Below are 18,987 nucleotides of genomic sequence, written 5' to 3' on the forward strand. Positions count from 1 at the left end.
ACAAAAAAACTATTGCCCACTCATCTCTAATTAGTTATCTTCTAAAATGATCCACTTCCTGGTTTCATGGAGAAGTTTCTGGTGTAAAAAGATGAAAATGAACCATTTAAATGATCAGATATGCTGAAAAAATGAGAAGGCTTTTTTTTATCATCCCAGACTGAATATTTTAAGAGCAAAAAAAGTGTATTTTTGCAGATGCTTTTAAGCTTTCAGTCGTTAAAGCTTTCCCTGAGTTATCTTCAGAGACCACCCGCCGAGCTTAACGACCACCTCACCGTGCAGCTTTTTATCTGCTGGCTTAAATCTGAGGCGGTGTTCGACTGCAGAGATCTGATTGAGGATCTTTTCTTGTACGGTTATGAATAAATGATGATGTCCTCCCCCTGCTCCTCCTCATCCATTCTTAATGCTCTCTTTATACTATAAAGTTCGCCCTCATATCCGCCTGCCTTTCTCCACTTGTCCTCCCACATCTTCTATCTCTTTTAGAAAATCTTTCACTTCGTGGTTTTTATCCCTTTTCTTCCTGCTTTCAGACGAGCGGCTCTGCTCTCACTGCAACACCTTGGAAACATAAAATCAGGCTGAAGTGGTAGGAGTTTATCGGTGCTTCCCTTTCATTAGGATGAACAATGCTGTGTAGCAGCTGCCGCTCACATCTCTGGCTCTATTAGAGGACTTCCTCATGATGTTAGCAGATTCTTAGTCACTTTGAAGCGGCATTCATTCCTGGGAGCCGTTGACGTATTTCATTATTGAATAGGATATAGAGTGGCTTCCAGGAGAGCGAGGTCATTGCTCTAGGAGGAAACTTTCAGGCTTGTTTTATAATGAAATAAAGCTTTTCTTCAGCATCCTCCACATCCATCAGCCCCCCGGTGTCTCCTCCTCCTCCTCCTCTAACTTCTCTCTAGCTTTGGAGCTAGATCTTTATTATAGATCTCAAGGATCAATGTCTGATATCCAATCAGAACATCCGTAGTTTCAGCACTTTAGAAAGTATTTGTCATAACATAAAATGATTAAATTAAAGAAGATAAAAACAATATTCTTAGGTTGAGTAAAGTTTTTCACATTGTGGCTATTTTCTATGTCAAAATAAAAATCCTTTTAAAATATCAATTATTTTTTTGTTCAGCTTTAATCTGACATCCATAAAGTTTATTTCCGTTAAAAAAACTGTTCATCACTTTGGACTTTGTTGTTTCTCTGTTCTTTTCTGTAGGTGGCGCTCTTCTCCTTCTTCTTCCTTGGGAGCGTTGTTCCCAACTAGTTGCAAAGCTCATACTGTTAGATATTCAACTCTCATTTAGAAGCAGGAGATTTTATTAAGTTCAGTATTCCCCTGCTTTGACTCACCGCTCCATCTGAGGCGTGTGATATCCGAGCTGCGAGCGAGGCCCAGCGGAAGCGCACGTCCTCCTCCGACCCGCCACATCCCCAGGCGTTTGTGTGTCTGTCAGTGCGGTGACCATCCGACCCGTTAATTTGATTGCGTAACGGGCTTAGAGGGCGCAGATTGTCTGGAATGGAATCCTGCTCACTCGATCCGTGATCGCTGCTGCCATGGAGAACCTGCCCAACACACACAAAAACAGGACCGCACACACATTAACGTCCACCTTTCAGGCGCATTTGGTTGGTGCTCCCCCCCCGCTTAGATTCCAACAGTGGAAAAACTTTGCTTCAGCTTTCCGCAGCAGAAACACAAAGGATGAGGATAAACAGCATCATTGTTGTGGTCGGGATTATTCCTTCAGCGCCGCTTGGATCTATTTTTATTAGCAGAGTTAATAAGGGACATCAATGCGGTGTCGTTTTTCTCCTGCTTCCTGTCTCGGTTTCACACTTCATTGTCACAGGAAGTCTCTAAATCTTTGCATTCAGAGGTTTCAGCAACTTCCATTTTCCCACAGGTGTATAAAACCCAGACAGAACCGGTTGCTCTCCGGACCTCTATGGTACCATGGTTAAAACATGTTCAATAGATTCAGGGATGATAAGTGGTTACCACCAAGTGGAAGGGATCAGTAAAAGTGTAGTCATATAGTGTTAAATCAGCGCATATCAGTGCTGTTTGTGTGCAGAGGTCACCATATTTCTTCAGTCAACAGATACAGACCTCCAACTTTCTAGTATAGAGAGCTTCAAATATGGAGTTTTGCTTAACAATAGACAGATTCAGCAGTTTGGCAATACTTTGGGCCAATATGAACTTTATTTGTCTTGTATCGGTATTGGATGACATGTTCGTGCTGATTCAGTAGTGCTTTTTACAGCCATGCCTTGAGATCATGTGAAATGCAGCATTGCTGCTCCCTCCCTTAACTACCCATTGGTAATCATTTTGTCTCATTTGTAAATAGATCTGTCTTTTTTTGTTTGACTTGAGACTCATTTAATTACTTTCTATGAAAATGAGGAAAGAAAAAGCAATATCAGCTCCAATAATTGATCCAAAGAAAATCACCAAGGTTACAGGTTACAGTACAAAGTAAACAGGAAAAAGAAAAGTACATTATTGTGGCATAAATGCAACACAAATAATTCAGTAGAATAAAAAAATAATTAAAATAAGATGATTATATATAAAAAAGGTCAAACGATCTTGTATGCAGAGTAGAGATGATCAAGAAGACCTGAATGGTCTGGCTGTTGATCCATTGACAGGTCTGTAATATATTTTTGAGCTCAGTTATTCAGTGATTTATAGATAAAGAGAAGTATTTTAAAGTTTATTCACTGAGATATGGGGAACCAGAGGAAGGACTTTAGAACTGGGCTGATGTTCTCCACTTTTTTAGTTCTAGTGAGGACGCAGGCAGCAGTATCCTGGATCAGCTGCTGTCTGATCCCCTTTCTAGGCAGATCTGTGAAGGCACCGCTGCAGGGATTAGTTCTACTAAAGATGAATGAAGCAGGAATCGGTTTGTCAGACATTAGTCCTTGGTCCTTCCCATCCCTTAATTAGGGATGAGAATTTATTAGGGCTGGAGCTATCGCTTAACCTGTCAATTACCGTTTTAATTGACCGATTAATCTAAAAACAAATACTTTTAGTGAATTAATATTTGGTAAAGAAACAATTGTCTGGAGTTGATGAAAACACTTTATTTCCAATTTTAAATGGATTGTTAATACCAAAAGTGGAAAAATGGCATACGTACATAAACCATATGATATATATAAAATGATAAGTCTAAAATGTAAAATGTTTTTTTTTAGAGTTAATTGCTGCAGTAAATAGGTTATTATTTCATGTTTTAGAGTTTATTCTTGGTAATGATTATATACTGATGATTATTTTAATAATCAATTAATCAGATTAATTGTTTCAGCCCCTAAAAGTATATCATTGTTATCATAAAGTGTTTTAAAGGACATTTTTCCAATTAAGGTTTTTTAGAAGGCCCCAAAAACAGGCAGTAAACTTGAAAATAAACCTAAATGCAGTTTGTGTGCAGTTTAGTGCCAAGAATCTTCCTTCTTTTCCATCCGATGTTGTTTTGGAGGCTTGGAAATACTTTTCTTTTTTTATTGGTATCATAACAAATACCTACCTTAGATATGCTTCTTACAAATGGCACTAAAAACTGAATGTGACTGCATTCTGAAAACATTTAGCTTGAACTGGAGAGCATTTCAGTTTAAATGAGTCCGCATGAATTTTTTTTTTTAAATGATCTAGTTTTATATTTCTGGTTTAGAATCAGATCAGCTTTTCTCTTGTCTATAAAATCATTTAAAACAAACTATATCAGTTATGTGTAAATAATTCTCTGTGGGTCGTGTTATGTACTATGACATTTCTTGATCTTTAAAAAGATGAAGACTTTAAAATAACAGGCTGTTTTCTTGTGTAGCATTGCTCTCCTTCATGACCTTCTTTGAGTTTTTTTTACATTTTAATGAGGTTGATGTGAGGTTAGATGATGTAATCGGCTCTAAGGTTTCTGTAGTTTCTTCTGCATTGATGGTAGACATGTAGGGAGTATCCTGCTGTTATCTGCATGTCCAGATAAGTCTTTAAAAAAAGCAAACCAAAAAAAAAAAAACCTTCTAAATCTCATTTCTCTTTGACTGAAAGTCCATTTGGATGTTGATGGATCTGTTTAAATGGAGGTTTTGCATCATTTCTTAGCATAGTGGTGTGGAGAGAAGCTTAGCATGCTCTAAAAAATCTGTTTTCAGCTTTGCTGCCTTATTTATAAACACTGTCAGGTGTTTAGTTCTGTTTATAAATCCTGTCAGTTTGCTCTCAGCAGAGTGAAAAAGGTTGATGAGGGAAACAAGTTTAGACTGCGGATGCACTGATGGGGCTTCAGATTAAAGATGGGATCAGATCCTGTGGTTTATGGGTTTATGTCCCGGCCAGATGACACCAACTGGTTCTGTTCAGCAGAACCGGAGCTTTGCCACGAAATGGGTTTCAGCCTCCCAGGCCTTTTAGTTACTGAGTTATTTTGTGAAGTGTACAACTCCAGATCAAGCCACAGTATTTCAGGGTTACAGAAACTACCTTAACTCCTTATGGAGGAGGAGTGCTAACATCTGGGTTATGAAGCTTTAAGCTGCCTGAAACCAAACTGGTTCCTTTTCCTTATAATAAACCTGCCAGGTCCGAATCAGAGAACCTCTGGAGGTCTCCAGCTCCCACCTAGGGGAAACAAACTCTTCATCCTGCCTTATTTCATAGATTTCTCAAATGATAGAGGTTTGGTGCAGCTTTTAGAAAACAAGCAGGTGTTTATATTTTTAGTTTTCATCCCAGTCCTTGGTTTGTGTCCTGCTGGTTTTTGTGTGGAAACCAGTTCGCTCTGAGCGGAGGCGACAACAGGTGGAGGTAATCCAAGAAATGTCAGCCGGACCGTCAGCAGCATTGTGTACATTGTGTTTGGGAGAGACGGAGGCGCTGACAGGTGGAGGATTTCCTGCTGGGGATGGGTGGGTGGGGGGGGGCACATTGTGTTTCTGCTCCAGCAGGTTTCAGTGGATCAGCTGGGAGCTTTAAATGTTTGTCTTTCAGTGTTTTTATCGCATGCTTATGATTGCTGGAATCTTTGGCTCATATTTCTGTCAAACTGTTGTTGCAGAGGTGGAAAATTTCAGGATATTTAGATACTTCTAAGTTACTAAAACCTTAAACTGTTTATTACTAACTTTAAGTGATTCATTTTGATTTGGAACAAAATGGTTTTATTACCTTAAATGATTCAAAGTCTCTCTTGTTTTTTCTGTTTACTATAAACCAAACACACACACTGCAAAAATATTAAAATCTAAATAAGAAACATTTTCTTAAAATAGGTGTATTATTTGTAGAATAAAAGAGGTACGTGAGACAGTTTGCCAATAGAACCATACAATTTACATTAAAAATAAGAAATAAAGAATTCCACTGAAGTGAATATCATCTATTTATCAACTTCTAAGATGGAAAAATACTCATTTTGTTCAAAAATTATCTTATTTACCCACTCAAATTAAGGCGAAATGCAGTTAATTTAAGAAATGTTTACGTATTTCTTGATTGTAAACTTTTAGAAGTAAACTAGAGTAATTTCTAGCATTGGTTGTTAACGCCTTATGACTCTGGTGATTATTGATTTTTTTTTTTTTTTAACGACAGCTTAGTAATAGTGACCATTTGTTTATGCATGCCAGCCGTCAGATTGCAGCCACAGCCTCAAGGCTTTCATGTGAAATATTTTTATTTATTTTATTTAAGTGGACCTTTGACATATTTTCAGCCAAAGGTGTTTCCTTTTATAGATATCTGTACGCTTATATTAAAACTCAGCTAAATAATAAAGTTTCAATCCCCCCGCTTAATTCACTAAATGCAGAATCAGGATCAGCAGTAGGCAGATATTCTGAAGATGATCGGCTGGATTTGGTTATTGGACGAGTGAAGAAGAGGAGAAGCGTCTTTGTTTTGTCCAGTTAGAGAGATGCAGCTCTGATGAACAGAAACGCAGCAGGTTTCAGACAGACTATAGGATTGAAGGAGGTTAAACCAGCTGACAAGCATGGTGGTGGCAGCAAAATGCTGTGGGACTGTCCCCCTGTCACTGGCATTGCTTATGGAATAATGAGAAACTGCCTTCAGATTTCTGGACAGTGATCCCAATCACATGTCCAAATGGTCCAAATGGTACTGGACGGATTAAAGGGGCGTACAGCGAGGTTCAGCGCAGCTCCCAGAGTTATTGCAAATATATGTTCCCTATGGCAGCAAGTTAAAATTACACCATTACTGTCCATGGGCCTGGCAGAAAAAGGAAAGCATAGCAGTGTGCCGCTGAAAGACGAAGGTCTTAAGTTTAGAGGCATAATGAAAAATAATAAGAAATTAATTAAATGTATTGATCTCACAATGGAGAAATGACCTATGCATTTAACCCATCCCCTTTGGGGAGTGGTGGGCTGCCACTTTGCAGCACCCGGGGAGCAATCTGGGGTAAAGGGTCTGGCTCAGAGACCCAGAGTGGCAGTCTGTGGGAGTGGATTTCAAACTCACAACCTCAGGACCCTGTGCCCTAACTAATAGACCACCACTCCCCATCAGGGGTAAGGACATCCGAAATAATGAAGTCATTTTAGCTTCCAACTCCCCCAATATTTACTATTTTCTTTTTCAATCACTGATCAGACTCCAGTTGGAATTCTGCTGCCATAGGCAAGAGTCATGTTATCTTACCCTTATGGGGAGTCTGTGATGGGGCCTGAGCTGCATTTGTGGCTCTTGTTTTTTAAAGAGAAACGGTCTATATTCAACCTTTCGCCCTTCTGCAATGGAGAAAAACTCCCCAGCTTAAATTGGGATTTCACAGAATCAACCTTCCCTCTGAAATGCAGTTGAAGTGAATTATAAAAGCCCTAAATTAATTGGAAGTTAAACTCCTGCCCAGGATAAATGAATGTAACCTGACATGTGGCAGGATTTAAACCTGACTTTTTTATTTATTCCTCTTCAATGTGCTTTTCTTTATCTTTATTTTGATTTTTTTCTTCTTTTTTTTTAAGAGCTGCAAAACACTGTAAGTTAAATGTATTTTATTTTCTTTTTTTTAAAGTAGATAAGTGTGAGACATTAAAGAAGGTTATTTCTAAAGATAAATGATCCGCCCTCACACATTTACTGGGAAATGTTTTGCTTGCAGATGGGGAATTTTGTGAAAGTCAGAGTGAATGTGGAAATAGAAGTGGGAGTTGTGCTCGTCGTGGTGTTTAGTGATTGGTCAGAGAGTAATGTCAGAGGGAACGGGGATCTCCAGGACATCTGCTGGATACTCTGGCTGGAAGGTTACAGCTGCATGTCCGTGAAAACAGGCAGATAATTGAAGGGGGAGATCCCATTTTCCGTCCTGATTTGGAACCAGCCCCCTTCCCTCTGGGTTCCACCCACCTTCCTCCCACACACTCTGACTCACAGCCACACTGGTTTGTCTACCACAGTCCATAGGACCCCCCTGCAGCACCTCCGAGCTGCTCCGTTTAGCCTGTCATGACCGCCTGCACTGCTGAGGTCAAAGCGGCGTGCGCCTCTGCCGTCGGCGGCCTCGTCAGAGTGCTGAGGAGGCGCCTGAAGTCGCTCCGACGACTCCTGCTCGCCTCGAGGTCGGACAACAGCTGCTGGGAGAGACCTGGGCTGGAGAACAGGCAAAATGTGAAGAAAGTTTTAGAGTGTTGTGGACCAGAATCCCTCAGTGAGGCTGTGAGTAATTTTGACTGTCAGCAGAGCTTTCACTCTGCTAAATGTGTTTTATATCGTTTTTGCTCTTCCTTCCACTTTACAAACAGAAAACTATAGTTACACATTATTAATAGATTAAATCAGCCATAACCAATAAATATAGGCAGTGATGAAGAAATAATCAAGCAAAATCAGTAGAGCCTCTTCTAGAAGAGGTTCTTTTTAGTTATTTCCCCCTTCGAGTCTCTGAAGTATATGTCTCCTCCTGTTTGAAATAAATCTCTGGTGCTTTGTATAAATCAAAAATCAGTTGAGGACCAGTATTTCTTATAATCTTATAATGGCTTTAAACAATAGTTCTTCAAGACTTCTTTGATTCTATAAACAATTTACTGTTGCTGCTTTTTACCGTGAACCACTTTACCTCTTAACCATGAAATAAAACTCAAGACATGCGTAAATGTTACTTTACAGTCTGTGCTTACAAACATTAAAAAATACATTGGGCAGAAAAAATAAAATAACATAAGACAAGCAATAAATAGACTAAAATATAAATATAAACTAAATTCAGATGAGTTGAATGAGCAAAGCTAAAGTACACTCAAGAGAAGAAAAAACGCAAAGCAATAAGGACCTGACTAAGCTTATAAACTAGGTACATTAAGTTAAAACAACCAAAACTAAGATAAGTGAAAATATGTTAAAATATCACACAGGAAAATGTTATATCAGTTAAACAAGGCTAAAAAAACTAAATACCAGGCTGATCTAAAAAGCAAAACTAGCTAAATTGAACAGAGAAAAAGCACCATCAGCTAAGATAAAGACGATGGAAAGAGTTAGAACAAGATAAGTAAACTAAGATAACGTAAACTCCGATGTGTTTTATAATTGTTGATGAAATCCAACATCAAACTAAGTCAAAGTTCGGTAAGAAAAGCTAATATGAAGCTAAGCTAAAAAGCAAAAGCTAGCCTGAGCTAAATTTAAGATGAACTAAATAAAAATATGTCTATAGACATTAAACTGAGTCTTTAGACATTAAACTGAGTCTATAGACATTAAACTGAGTCTATAAACATTAAACTGAGTCTATAGACATTAAATTGAGTCCATAGACATTAAACTGAGTCTGTAGACATTAAAGTGAGTCCATAGACATTAAAGTGAGTCCATAGACATTAAAGTGAGTCCGTAGACATTAAACTGAGTCCGTAGACATTAAAGTGAGTCCGTACACATTAAAGTGAGTCCGTAGACATTAAACTGAGTCCATAGACATTAAAGTGAGTCCATAGACATTAAACTGAGTCCGTAGACATTAAACTGAGTCCGTAGACATTAAATTGAGTCCGTAGACATTAAAGTGAGTCCGTACACATTAAAGTGAGTCCGTAGACATTAAACTGAGTCCATAGACATTAAAGTGAGTCCGTAGACATTAAAGTGAGTCCGTAGACATTAAAGTGAGTCCGTAGACATTAAATTGAGTCCGTAGACATTAAAGTGAGTCCGTAGACATTAAAGTGAGTCCGTAGACATTAAACTGAGTCCGTAGACATTAAAGTGAGTCCGTAGACATTAAAGTGAGTCCGTAGACATTAAAGTGAGTCCGTAGACATTAAAGTGAGTCCGTAGACATTAAAGTGAGTCCGTAGACATTAAAGTGAGTCCGTAGACATTAAATTGAGTCCGTAGACATTAAAGTGAGTCCGTAGACATTAAATTGAGTCCGTAGACATTAAAGTGAGTCCGTACACATTAAAGTGAGTCCGTAGACATTAAACTGAGTCCGTAGACATTAAAGTGAGTCCGTAGACATTAAAGTGAGTCCGTAGACATTAAAGTGAGTCCGTAGACATTAAATTGAGTCCGTAGACATTAAAGTGAGTCCGCAGACATTAAAGTGAGTCCGTAGACATTAAATTGAGTCCGTAGACATTAAAGTGAGTCCGTACACATTAAAGTGAGTCCGTAGACATTAAAGTGAGTCCGTAGACATTAAAGTGAGTCCGTAGACATTAAAGTGAGTCCGTAGACATTAAATTGAGTCCGTAGACATTAAAGTGAGTCCGTAGACATTAAATTGAGTCCGTAGACATTAAAGTGAGTCCGTAGACATTAAAGTGAGTCCGTAGACATTAAAGTGAGTCCGTAGACATTAAAGTGAGTCCGTAGACATTAAAGTTAGTCCGTACACATTAAAGTTAGTCCGTACACATTAAACTGAGTCCGTAGACATTAAAGTGAGTCCGTAGACATTAAAGTGAGTCCGTAGACATTAAAGTGAGTCCGTAGACATTAAAGTGAGTCCGTAGACATTAAATTGAGTCCGTAGACATTAAAGTGAGTCCGTAGACATTAAAGTGAGTCCGTAGACATTAAAGTGAGTCCGTAGACATTAAGGTGAGTCCGTAGACATTAAAGTGAGTCCGTAGACATTAAAGTGAGTCCGTAGACATTAAAGTGAGTCCGTAGACATTAAATTGAGTCCGTAGACATTAAAGTGAGTCCGTAGACATTAAATTGAGTCCGTAGACATTAAAGTGAGTCCGTACACATTAAAGTGAGTCCGTACACATTAAAGTGAGTCGGTAGACATTAAAGTGAGTCGGTAGACATTAAAGTGAGTCCATAGACATTAAAGTGAGTCCGTACACATTAAAGTGAGTCCGTAGACATTAAACGGAGTCCATAGACATTAAAGTGAGGTGTTTCTACATTGATATCATAAAAAATTGAATCAGAATAGTTTGTTTCTACATTCAAATAGAAAACACAAATACAGGTACATTTTTAATAAAACTAGGTAGATTCTATCTTTATAGAATATTTCAGAAGACATATTCATAAAAAAATTAAGTCCACATTAAGTTTTAGAATTTTACAATAAGGATCCCCTTATAGATGGCCCATAATAAAGAAAATAACCTTTGAGTTATAAACAGATTAATTGATAACAATAAAACTTTTTTCTAGCCTTCTATTCAGGAAGCTTTATTATAAAGTGGTTCCATTTTATCTAGTATTAGTATTCTTCACAGAAAGCAAATTGAAATGATTTGTAAATTCCTTTGAACTATAAAATGTAGATTTGGTTAGCATTTAAAAGAACATGGTGTACATGCTATTTTTGCTGTTAGTGCTGAATCAGCCCTTATAGACTGTATAACGGACGTGTCTGGTGATACCAGCTAATTAAGTTATATGAGCCGTTTACTGCTGTTTATGTTATGAATGTGATTAAATGTGACGGTAAGGTTAGAAGAATCAGACTCTGCTTTGAGTCGTCTCTGGGTGTTACTGCTGGGGAGTCGAGTTACTAACATCTATCTGAGCTCTGACGTGTCCTTAAATCGGACTCCAGCGTCTTTCACAGGACATCTGAAATCTCTTCGGCCTTTACACAACAGATAAAATATGTTTGTTTAAAATATTTCCGTCTCTGGCATCAGACAAGGCTTTATTACAGATTAATCAGTAACTCATGCTTTGGCTCAGGTTCCAAGAGGAAAAGGACACGGATTAAGATATAATTAAAACACTAATTATCTTTGTCAACCTGATCTCAGAAAAGTCCCAAACTGCTCCCCCTTCACTAATAAGATGTTGGGAGAGGCAGTTTCTGTTGTTGTTTGGCTGTGTTTGTAGATTAAAGCCATGTGACATGTCCTTTATCAAAAATAACTCCAAATCAAGCAGCGCCACTTCGTCGTTAGCCATAATAAAAGGCTTATTATCTGTCCACATACCTGGTTGATCTAACTGGATAATCAATAATCTGCAAACAAATGACTTTCTCTCTTGTTCTAAAGAACATGACCCATCTTTTATTAGCCCCATGTTCTTGTTACTTCTGCAGATTTAGAATAATATTAAGCATTATTTCCATGACTGCTCCATTCTTTTGTTCTGAGGGTTTGTCGGTGAGATTTCCGGGGTTTTTGTGGAACATCTGGCGGATTGTTTGAACGTTATCTCTGTTCACACAGAGGTTAAAAAAAATGAACACAGTTTATGTTGATTTAATACGATCGCTGTATAATGTGTCTGCTGGGAGGTTTGCTGAGCAGATTGAGTTTGCTCACATGGCTTCTTAATTATATCTCTTTGTGGACAGTTGTTTATTGCCTAAGGCCAAAGGAAACCTGTTAATGAGTACAACTTGTCAGAAATGATCATCTGAGTTGACCTCAGTAATTAATAAAGGGAAATGGACTGTTTCAGCTGCTTATTTGATAAGATAGAAACATTTTCAGAATGCGAAATACAAAGTTTATTCATAACTGTTGCTGTCCTTTATGTGTCCGCTTGTCTTATTGGACTCTAAGTTTGGAGTTTATAAAGTAACTGACCAGGGACTCCATCTTTAAAAGGGGTTCTGGTTGATTTTTCTGACTAGAAACTCAAAACCTGAGTTAAAAAAAACAACAACAACAAAAAACAGCCTGATTACTTTAGTTTACAGATTACCTGTTTTAATTTAATTGTGCAGACTTGAGTAATTCCTTTGTTCTTTATGCCAAAGAATTTGTGGCAGCTCTCTTAATCTTTTCATTAGACCTCTGCAGCTTTTTTCTCGTTTTCAAGTATTGACCATGTTCAGAGCAATGTTTATGTAGTTTTAACCTGTTAGGCAGCATACCTATGAACTATTCAGCTATAAAAAGCTTTAACTTTCATTGGAAGATCAATTAGGTTGCATGGTGGTGCAGTTTGTAGCACTGCTGCCTTCCCGGCCTGGGTCTTTTTGCATGGAGGTTGCATGTTCTCCCTGTGCATTCGTGGGTTCTCTCCAGGTACCCCAGCTTCCTACCACAGTCTAAAAACTGTTAATTAAAAAAACTGTCTAAAAAGTTAGTTCCTGTTCCTGCTCTGGGATGTTTGTATGGAGATGTGTGTGTGTGTTTGCATGGTTGTATATGTCTGTGTGTATCTGTGTTGTCCTCTGTCAGACTGGTCTATAGACTGCTGAGGATTAGCACTAGCCCAACTGCATCCCTGATGGAATAAGCAGAGGAAGATGGATGGATGGATGGATGGGAGGGAGGGAGGGAGGGAGGGAGGGAGGGAGGGATGGGTGGAGGGATGGATGGGTGGATGGATGGATGGATGGATGGATGGGAGGGAGGGGTGGAGGGATGGATGGATGGATGGATGGGAGGGAGGGATGGATGGAGGGATGGATGGGTGGAGGGATGGATGGATGGGTGGATGGATGGATGGATGGATGGATGGGAGGGAGGGGTGGAGGGATGGATGGATGGATGGATGGATGGGAGGGAGGGAGGGAGGGAGGGATGGGTGGAGGGATGGATGGGTGGATGGATGGATGGATGGATGGATGGATGGGAGGGAGGGGTGGAGGGATGGATGGATGGATGGGAGGGAGGGATGGGTGGAGGGATGGATGGGTGGATGGATGGATGGATGGATGGGAGGGAGGGGTGGAGGGATGGATGGATGGATGGATGGGAGGGAGGGAGGGAGGGAGGGAGGGAGGGATGGATGGATGGAGGGATGGATGGATGGATGGGAGGGAGGGAGGGAGGGATGGATTGATGGGAGGGAGGAAGGGAGGGAGGGATGGAGGGAGGGATGGAGGGATGAATGGATGGATGGAGGGATGAATGGGAGGGAGGGAGGGAGGGATGGGTGGAGGGATGGATGGGTGGATGGATGGATGGATGGATGGGAGGGAGGGGTGGAGGGATGGATGGATGGGAGGGAGGGAGGGAGGGAGGGAGGGAGGGAGGGAGGGATGGATGGATGGATGGATGGGAGGGAGGGGTGGAGGGATGGATGGATGGATGGATGGGAGGGAGGGAGGGAGGGAGGGATGGATGGAGGGATGGATGGATGGATGGATGGATGGATGGGAGGGAGGGAGGGAGGGAGGGATGGATTGATGGGAGGGAGGAAGGGAGGGAGGGATGGAGGGATGGATGGAGGGATGAATGGATGGATGGAGGGATGGATGGAGGGATGGAGGGAGGGATGAATGGATGGATGGAGGGATGGATGGATGGATGGATGGATGGAGGGAGGGATGAATGGATGGATGGAGGGATGGATGGATGGATGGAGGGATGGATGGATGGATGGAGGGATGGATGGATGGATGGATGGATGGGATGGATGGAGAGATGGATGGGATGGATGGATGGATGGATGGATGGATGGATGGAGGGATGGAGGGATGGAGGGATGGATGGGATGGAGGGATGGATGGGATGGATGGAGGGATGGGAGGGATGGGATGGAGGGAGGGATGGATGGGGTGGATGGATGGATGGAGGGATGTTCCAGTGTTCTTAGAAGTAATAGTCAACCTACCTTTAATAAGAATGAGCCAGGTGATCGTTTACCCTGGTTAGTTTAAGGAAGTGGTTTTGGGAGCCAGTGCAGAGTGGTGGCCTTTGACCCCACACTGCTCCCCGGGCGCCACACAATGGCAGCCCACTGCTGCCCAAGGAGATGGCTTAAATGCAGAGAATGAATTTCTCCAGTGTGATATTATTTTGGATTAACATTATTTAATAAAATTATCTAATTTAAATGTATTGTATCACCTTATAGCTTGTCTGTTTTATGTCTGTTTAACTGAACTTAGTTTGGCATTAGCCTTCCGTACTTGGTTGACTTGGCTTTTGTTAGCTCTTATCTCTTATTTAATCATATTTTATATTATATTATCTCATTTTATAGTTTTTACTTTATTATTTAATCTAGGATTATCTTTCTAATTATGTTTTTTTTTTTGCTTTAAAGCTAATGTAAGATAAACTGTTGTGTTGATTTCTTCTAAAAATCAACCTATTTCTTTTTAAACTTGATTTTATTATTACCGGTATTCATTATTTATTAAAGGGACAATCAAGTTATCTTTCTTATCTTAACTTTTTCTCTTTTTTAAACTGGTATGTTGTCTTTGTCAGTGATTTCTTATTCTGGGTTATCTTTGGGTATTTATGCTAATTTAGTTAAATTAATCTTTTATTTAGTAACTTTTCGTTCTCAACGAAAGTCTTATAGTTTGCTTAAACTTTTATTTGACTGAGTTTAACTTTTATTAACCTCAGTTTATCTTGGCTTGTTGCATCTTTTTTCCATCTTGTTTTAGCTAATGTTTGCTAACATGGCTTATCTCATGTTAACTTGTTTTTATTTATCCCTTTAGCTCTTTTCATAAAGAGATTTAATTTATTCTATCTTAGTTTTTTTTATCATTTCATATCAGGGATTTTTTTTTTTCATACGCCTTTTTTACACCTTATCTTGACGCTTTGCTTGGCTAATCTTTCAGTTTAGCTTGTCATCCGTTTCTATCTAAAGTAATCCCTTTTGGCTTTTTCTTGGCTAACATTGTAGTTTATATAAACATCTATCCAGGGCCTGGACTGTTCTTTGGGCATTTGCCTGGGAGCAGGCGACCTTTTGGGTTGCTGCATTTCATTTTTTATTGTAACCAACCTGCCTATAAATGTTTAATGGTTTGAGCATTGTTCTGTATTGTTCTGTCCTTGTCATATTTCCTAATCCGCCCTCCCTCTAATGGCACGTTTTCCTTCCTGGATGTTCCATATAATAATCTGTATCATCTGCAGAGATCATGTCTGTCTAATTGTGGCAGGCCACCTGGCCCAGAACCATCTGGGCCAGATTTCTGTCCCAGTCCGGGCCTTTTTTTCACCAATTTCCTCTTGATTTATGAGAAATCTGCCAGGATGCCAAGAATAACTAATTGATTCAGTGACAAAAATGTGAGTTATCTAATGTTTAATCAACTAAAAAAACTTTTTACATGTTTTAGTTTTAATTTAAGTTGATCTCTGATTGTGACTAAGGCTTGACGTCAGCAGAGCACTGTCAAATCTGCCTATTTCTGTGCCTGGTTTCAGCTCTGCTAACTTATTTCTATAATTCATGCACAATGTAAACAGTTTAATCACTGGTTAGATTCCCATATCAGGTTTGCATGTGGGTGGACACAGGTGAAACATACCTGCAGAACAGGTGCAGGGTTTTCAGTTTGAATCCTGTAATCAGGAGGTGCTACATGAGCATCCTGTCACTTCTGCTCTGATCCTCCATCTGCGATCTGACTCACACAGACACTCGCAAAGCCATGATTTGAAATGTCAACATTCAGAAACCTGTCAGGCCTCCAAACTCCTCGCAGTGTCAGAGAAATCATCCAGAGTCTGTTTTTATCAGCTGCTCTTGCTGCAGAGTAGCTTTCAGGTGCCCAGTGGGTTCAGCCACACTAGGAAATCATTCACACTGAGAGGTGATGCTTTCATTAAATGCAGTGCAAATTACATTTTTAGCTGCATAGTTATGGGGATATAGTTGTTTTGTTATCCTATTTTGTGTATGAATTTACAAAATATGCATTCCTATCGCAAAACGTCTGGATATTAACAAGAAGAAACATTGATTTTGATTTAACAGATTACAAGAGGAAAATCTAAAGAAATCAGTTCTGAAGCTCCACTTTTACAGCTAAATATCTCTGGGATTTGGGATTCTAACTTGTGTGGCATTAACTAATTAATTAATTTTAATTGGATTTACCAGAGAAAGAGAAGATGTTGTGCTGTACAGCCTGCTCAGGAAGTGAGGAACCCTTCCCTTTGGGGAATCAACGCCTTTAACAAAGAGACAGAGAGAGGTGCAAAGCAGAATGAAGAGGTGAGAACAGTTCAAATAAAGATAGAAGAAGTGAGACAGCAGGGGGGAGGGAGAGAGGAGGAAAGCTTTCTTAGAGAGAGAGGTAGAGTCTGCGCCGGCTCTGTCCTGCTGCCTCGCAGTCGATGCTTAGGAGCATGTTCGCGCCACACAAGCTTAGCCGTTATCGGGACTACAGGACCCAGAATGCTCTGGGCCACCTGGCAGCCAGCAGGTCACTCACCTGGGAACTGCAGGTATGAAGAGGAAGGGTATTAGGCATGAGGTTGCTGTTGTTTGGATTGTTTGGGCGGTTTGGTGAATCTGTGCTTTGACGTCCAGTTCTCAGTGGAGGAGTGAACTCTGAGGCTTCAGGAGGAGTTGAGCGTTGTTGTTCAGTGTTGCTGAACTACAGCAGCTTTCTGGGTGGCTCCATGACAACTGTGTCTGCATCCGTGACTGTGTGGCTCTGTGTTGGGATTTCCTGCTGTGTGGATGACGAATGTTTGGGAAGCCTGCTCAACCTGCTGTGTGTGACTCACTGGACCAAAGGGAAAAACATCCACCTTCAGACAGACTCATGGATACTCTCTGTAGTTTCCAGCTGAGGATGAAACCCAGGAAGTCTGTCTGAACCTGCTCTGTAGCAGCCCAGGAGGAATCTAACCGTTAGTGAGGAAGAAGTGTACTCAGGCCGCACCCTGTGCTGAGAACCAACGGACCTAATGAGTCCAAACTGAGTTTAGAAATCGATCAGCTTGCTTCTCTAATGGCTCAACTTTTCATAGCTTAGCTGCTAAAATTGCTTTTATTGATCTCATACAAGTAGTTTGTACCATTTCTTTGGAATCTAACCAAACTGTTGAATGTACTAATAATGACAGAGGCACAATTTTCTTAGATATGATCAAAGGCATTAAGGAGCGTTATCACAAATCCTTCCTCCCAACAAACAATTTTTTTTTTTTTTTACAAACGAACCATACATCAATATTTCTTTCATGTATCAAACGATACATGCATACATGCATAAGTGTGTTTATCAATCATGCATTGAGATCTCCTGAAGCTCATGCATTCCTGCTCCCTCCATGTGCTTCTTATTCCTTATGTTTTGTTTGGTTTGTTAATGTTGTTTTTTTTTTTTTTTTTGAGAACCAAGTAAAATTTGTTATCCTTCTTTCATTTTTACCATGTAATGGGGCAATAAAGATTGGCAATACATATCAGATAGACATAAGAAAAAAAAAAGTGCATCTCTGATTTGTTTGTCTTTTTACATGCATGCTGATACTTACAGTTTTTCTGTTGTTTGTTTTTGGAGAATGGTCTGTTCTTTTTGTCAGGCACGGCGAGAGATGTATATTTTGGATGTTTCCAGGAGGAATAAACCGATATAATAAGCATTTTTAAATGTTTTTGTTTTATCGAAGTCAGCCGATGCATGCATGTTTCTTAGTTGCATTCTACAGCCACATCATGAGATCATATGAGCTGCAGGCATTCTAGATCTCTTCATTTGCTCATTTTTGTTTGAGTTTTTTTATTTTTATGATTGTTTCTTTTTTATTATCATTAAATTAATACTTGCGTAACATTGGTACCATTTTGTCATTCTTATCATGTAAGTGGAGGAAGAGAAAGTAATATCTGCCTAAGGAATCTGCAACACAGACCAAAGAACATCAAAATAATCTGCATCAGCCTTAAAAACCTGCAGGTTCCAGTCAACTGACTAAATCGTACATTGGATTTTTCTTTTAATATTCAGGCTGCCCCATTTTCTGATTTACTGTTTTTTTTTAATACTTTAGATTTCGATAGTTTTGATAGCTTATAGTGGTGTGTGAACCACCTTCCTTCCGTTTGGCTTTTGTTTAGCAGCTAGCACAACTGAATTGTCAAACTGTAGGACCATAAAGGATATTTCTATTCTAATTAATTCAATTCAGTTTATTTCTATAGCACCAATTCACATCACATGTCATCTCAAGGCGCTTTACATTTCAACCAGATCATCCAGTCAGAGTGGTTCCAAGATTTCTGTCTAAGGAAAACCAGTTGATTGCATCGACTCATTGACTCAAATACAATCCCCACACTAAGCATGCCTGTAGCGACAGTGGAGAGGAAAAACTCCCTTTGAACAGGAAGAAACCTCCAGCAGAACCAGGCTCTCTATTCTATTCTATTCTATTCTATTCTATTCTATTCTATTCTATTGTACATCTGGGTGTATTAAATTGAGTGGTAAATGTGTTATATATGCACATGTCTGTTATCAGCAATATATTCAGATTTGTGATAACCTATATGGGTCCAAAGCTGTCCAATCGGTGCATCTCCTTTTGTGTTGTTGTTTCAGACCAGAGCGCTCACAGCAGCATGAACAATTGACTTTGATGTAAAGCACTCAGAGGCGGGCAGACAGGATGAGGAAACATAAAGACATCATTGCCTTCATGTTTCCCATCAGCCTGAAGTCTAGATTAAAAACAACCAAATCATCTTTTTTCTCACCATTTTTGTAACCCTGAAAGAAAAATGTCAAAACACCAATCTAATGCGTTAGCGAGTTTTTGCCAACTATGAATAAATTATTCTGAGTAGGAGCT

At 39.7% G+C, this 18,987-nt stretch overlaps 1 protein-coding gene across 4 annotated transcripts in view; it reads left to right on the forward strand.

The window, feature by feature from the left end:
• Positions 1–18,987, forward strand: part of rps6ka3b (ribosomal protein S6 kinase, polypeptide 3b) — a 100,640-nt gene that overhangs the window by 55,590 nt on the left and 26,063 nt on the right. For 2 of the 4 annotated variants that reach the window (XM_038304437.1, XM_038304438.1), the window contains exon 1: positions 7,487–7,720. The exons of the other annotated variants lie outside the window; for them this stretch is intronic. In XM_038304437.1, the coding sequence (XP_038160365.1) occupies positions 7,511–7,720 (210 nt within the window). In that variant the 5' untranslated portion in view covers positions 7,487–7,510. Of the gene's footprint in view, positions 1–7,486; positions 7,721–18,987 lie in introns of those variants that run through there. 4 annotated transcript variants of the gene reach the window in all.

Source organism: Cyprinodon tularosa, unplaced genomic scaffold, assembly GCF_016077235.1.
Source record: "Cyprinodon tularosa strain WSP-4 unplaced genomic scaffold, ASM1607723v1 ctg533, whole genome shotgun sequence".
Taxonomy (NCBI): Eukaryota; Metazoa; Chordata; class Actinopteri; order Cyprinodontiformes; family Cyprinodontidae; genus Cyprinodon; species Cyprinodon tularosa.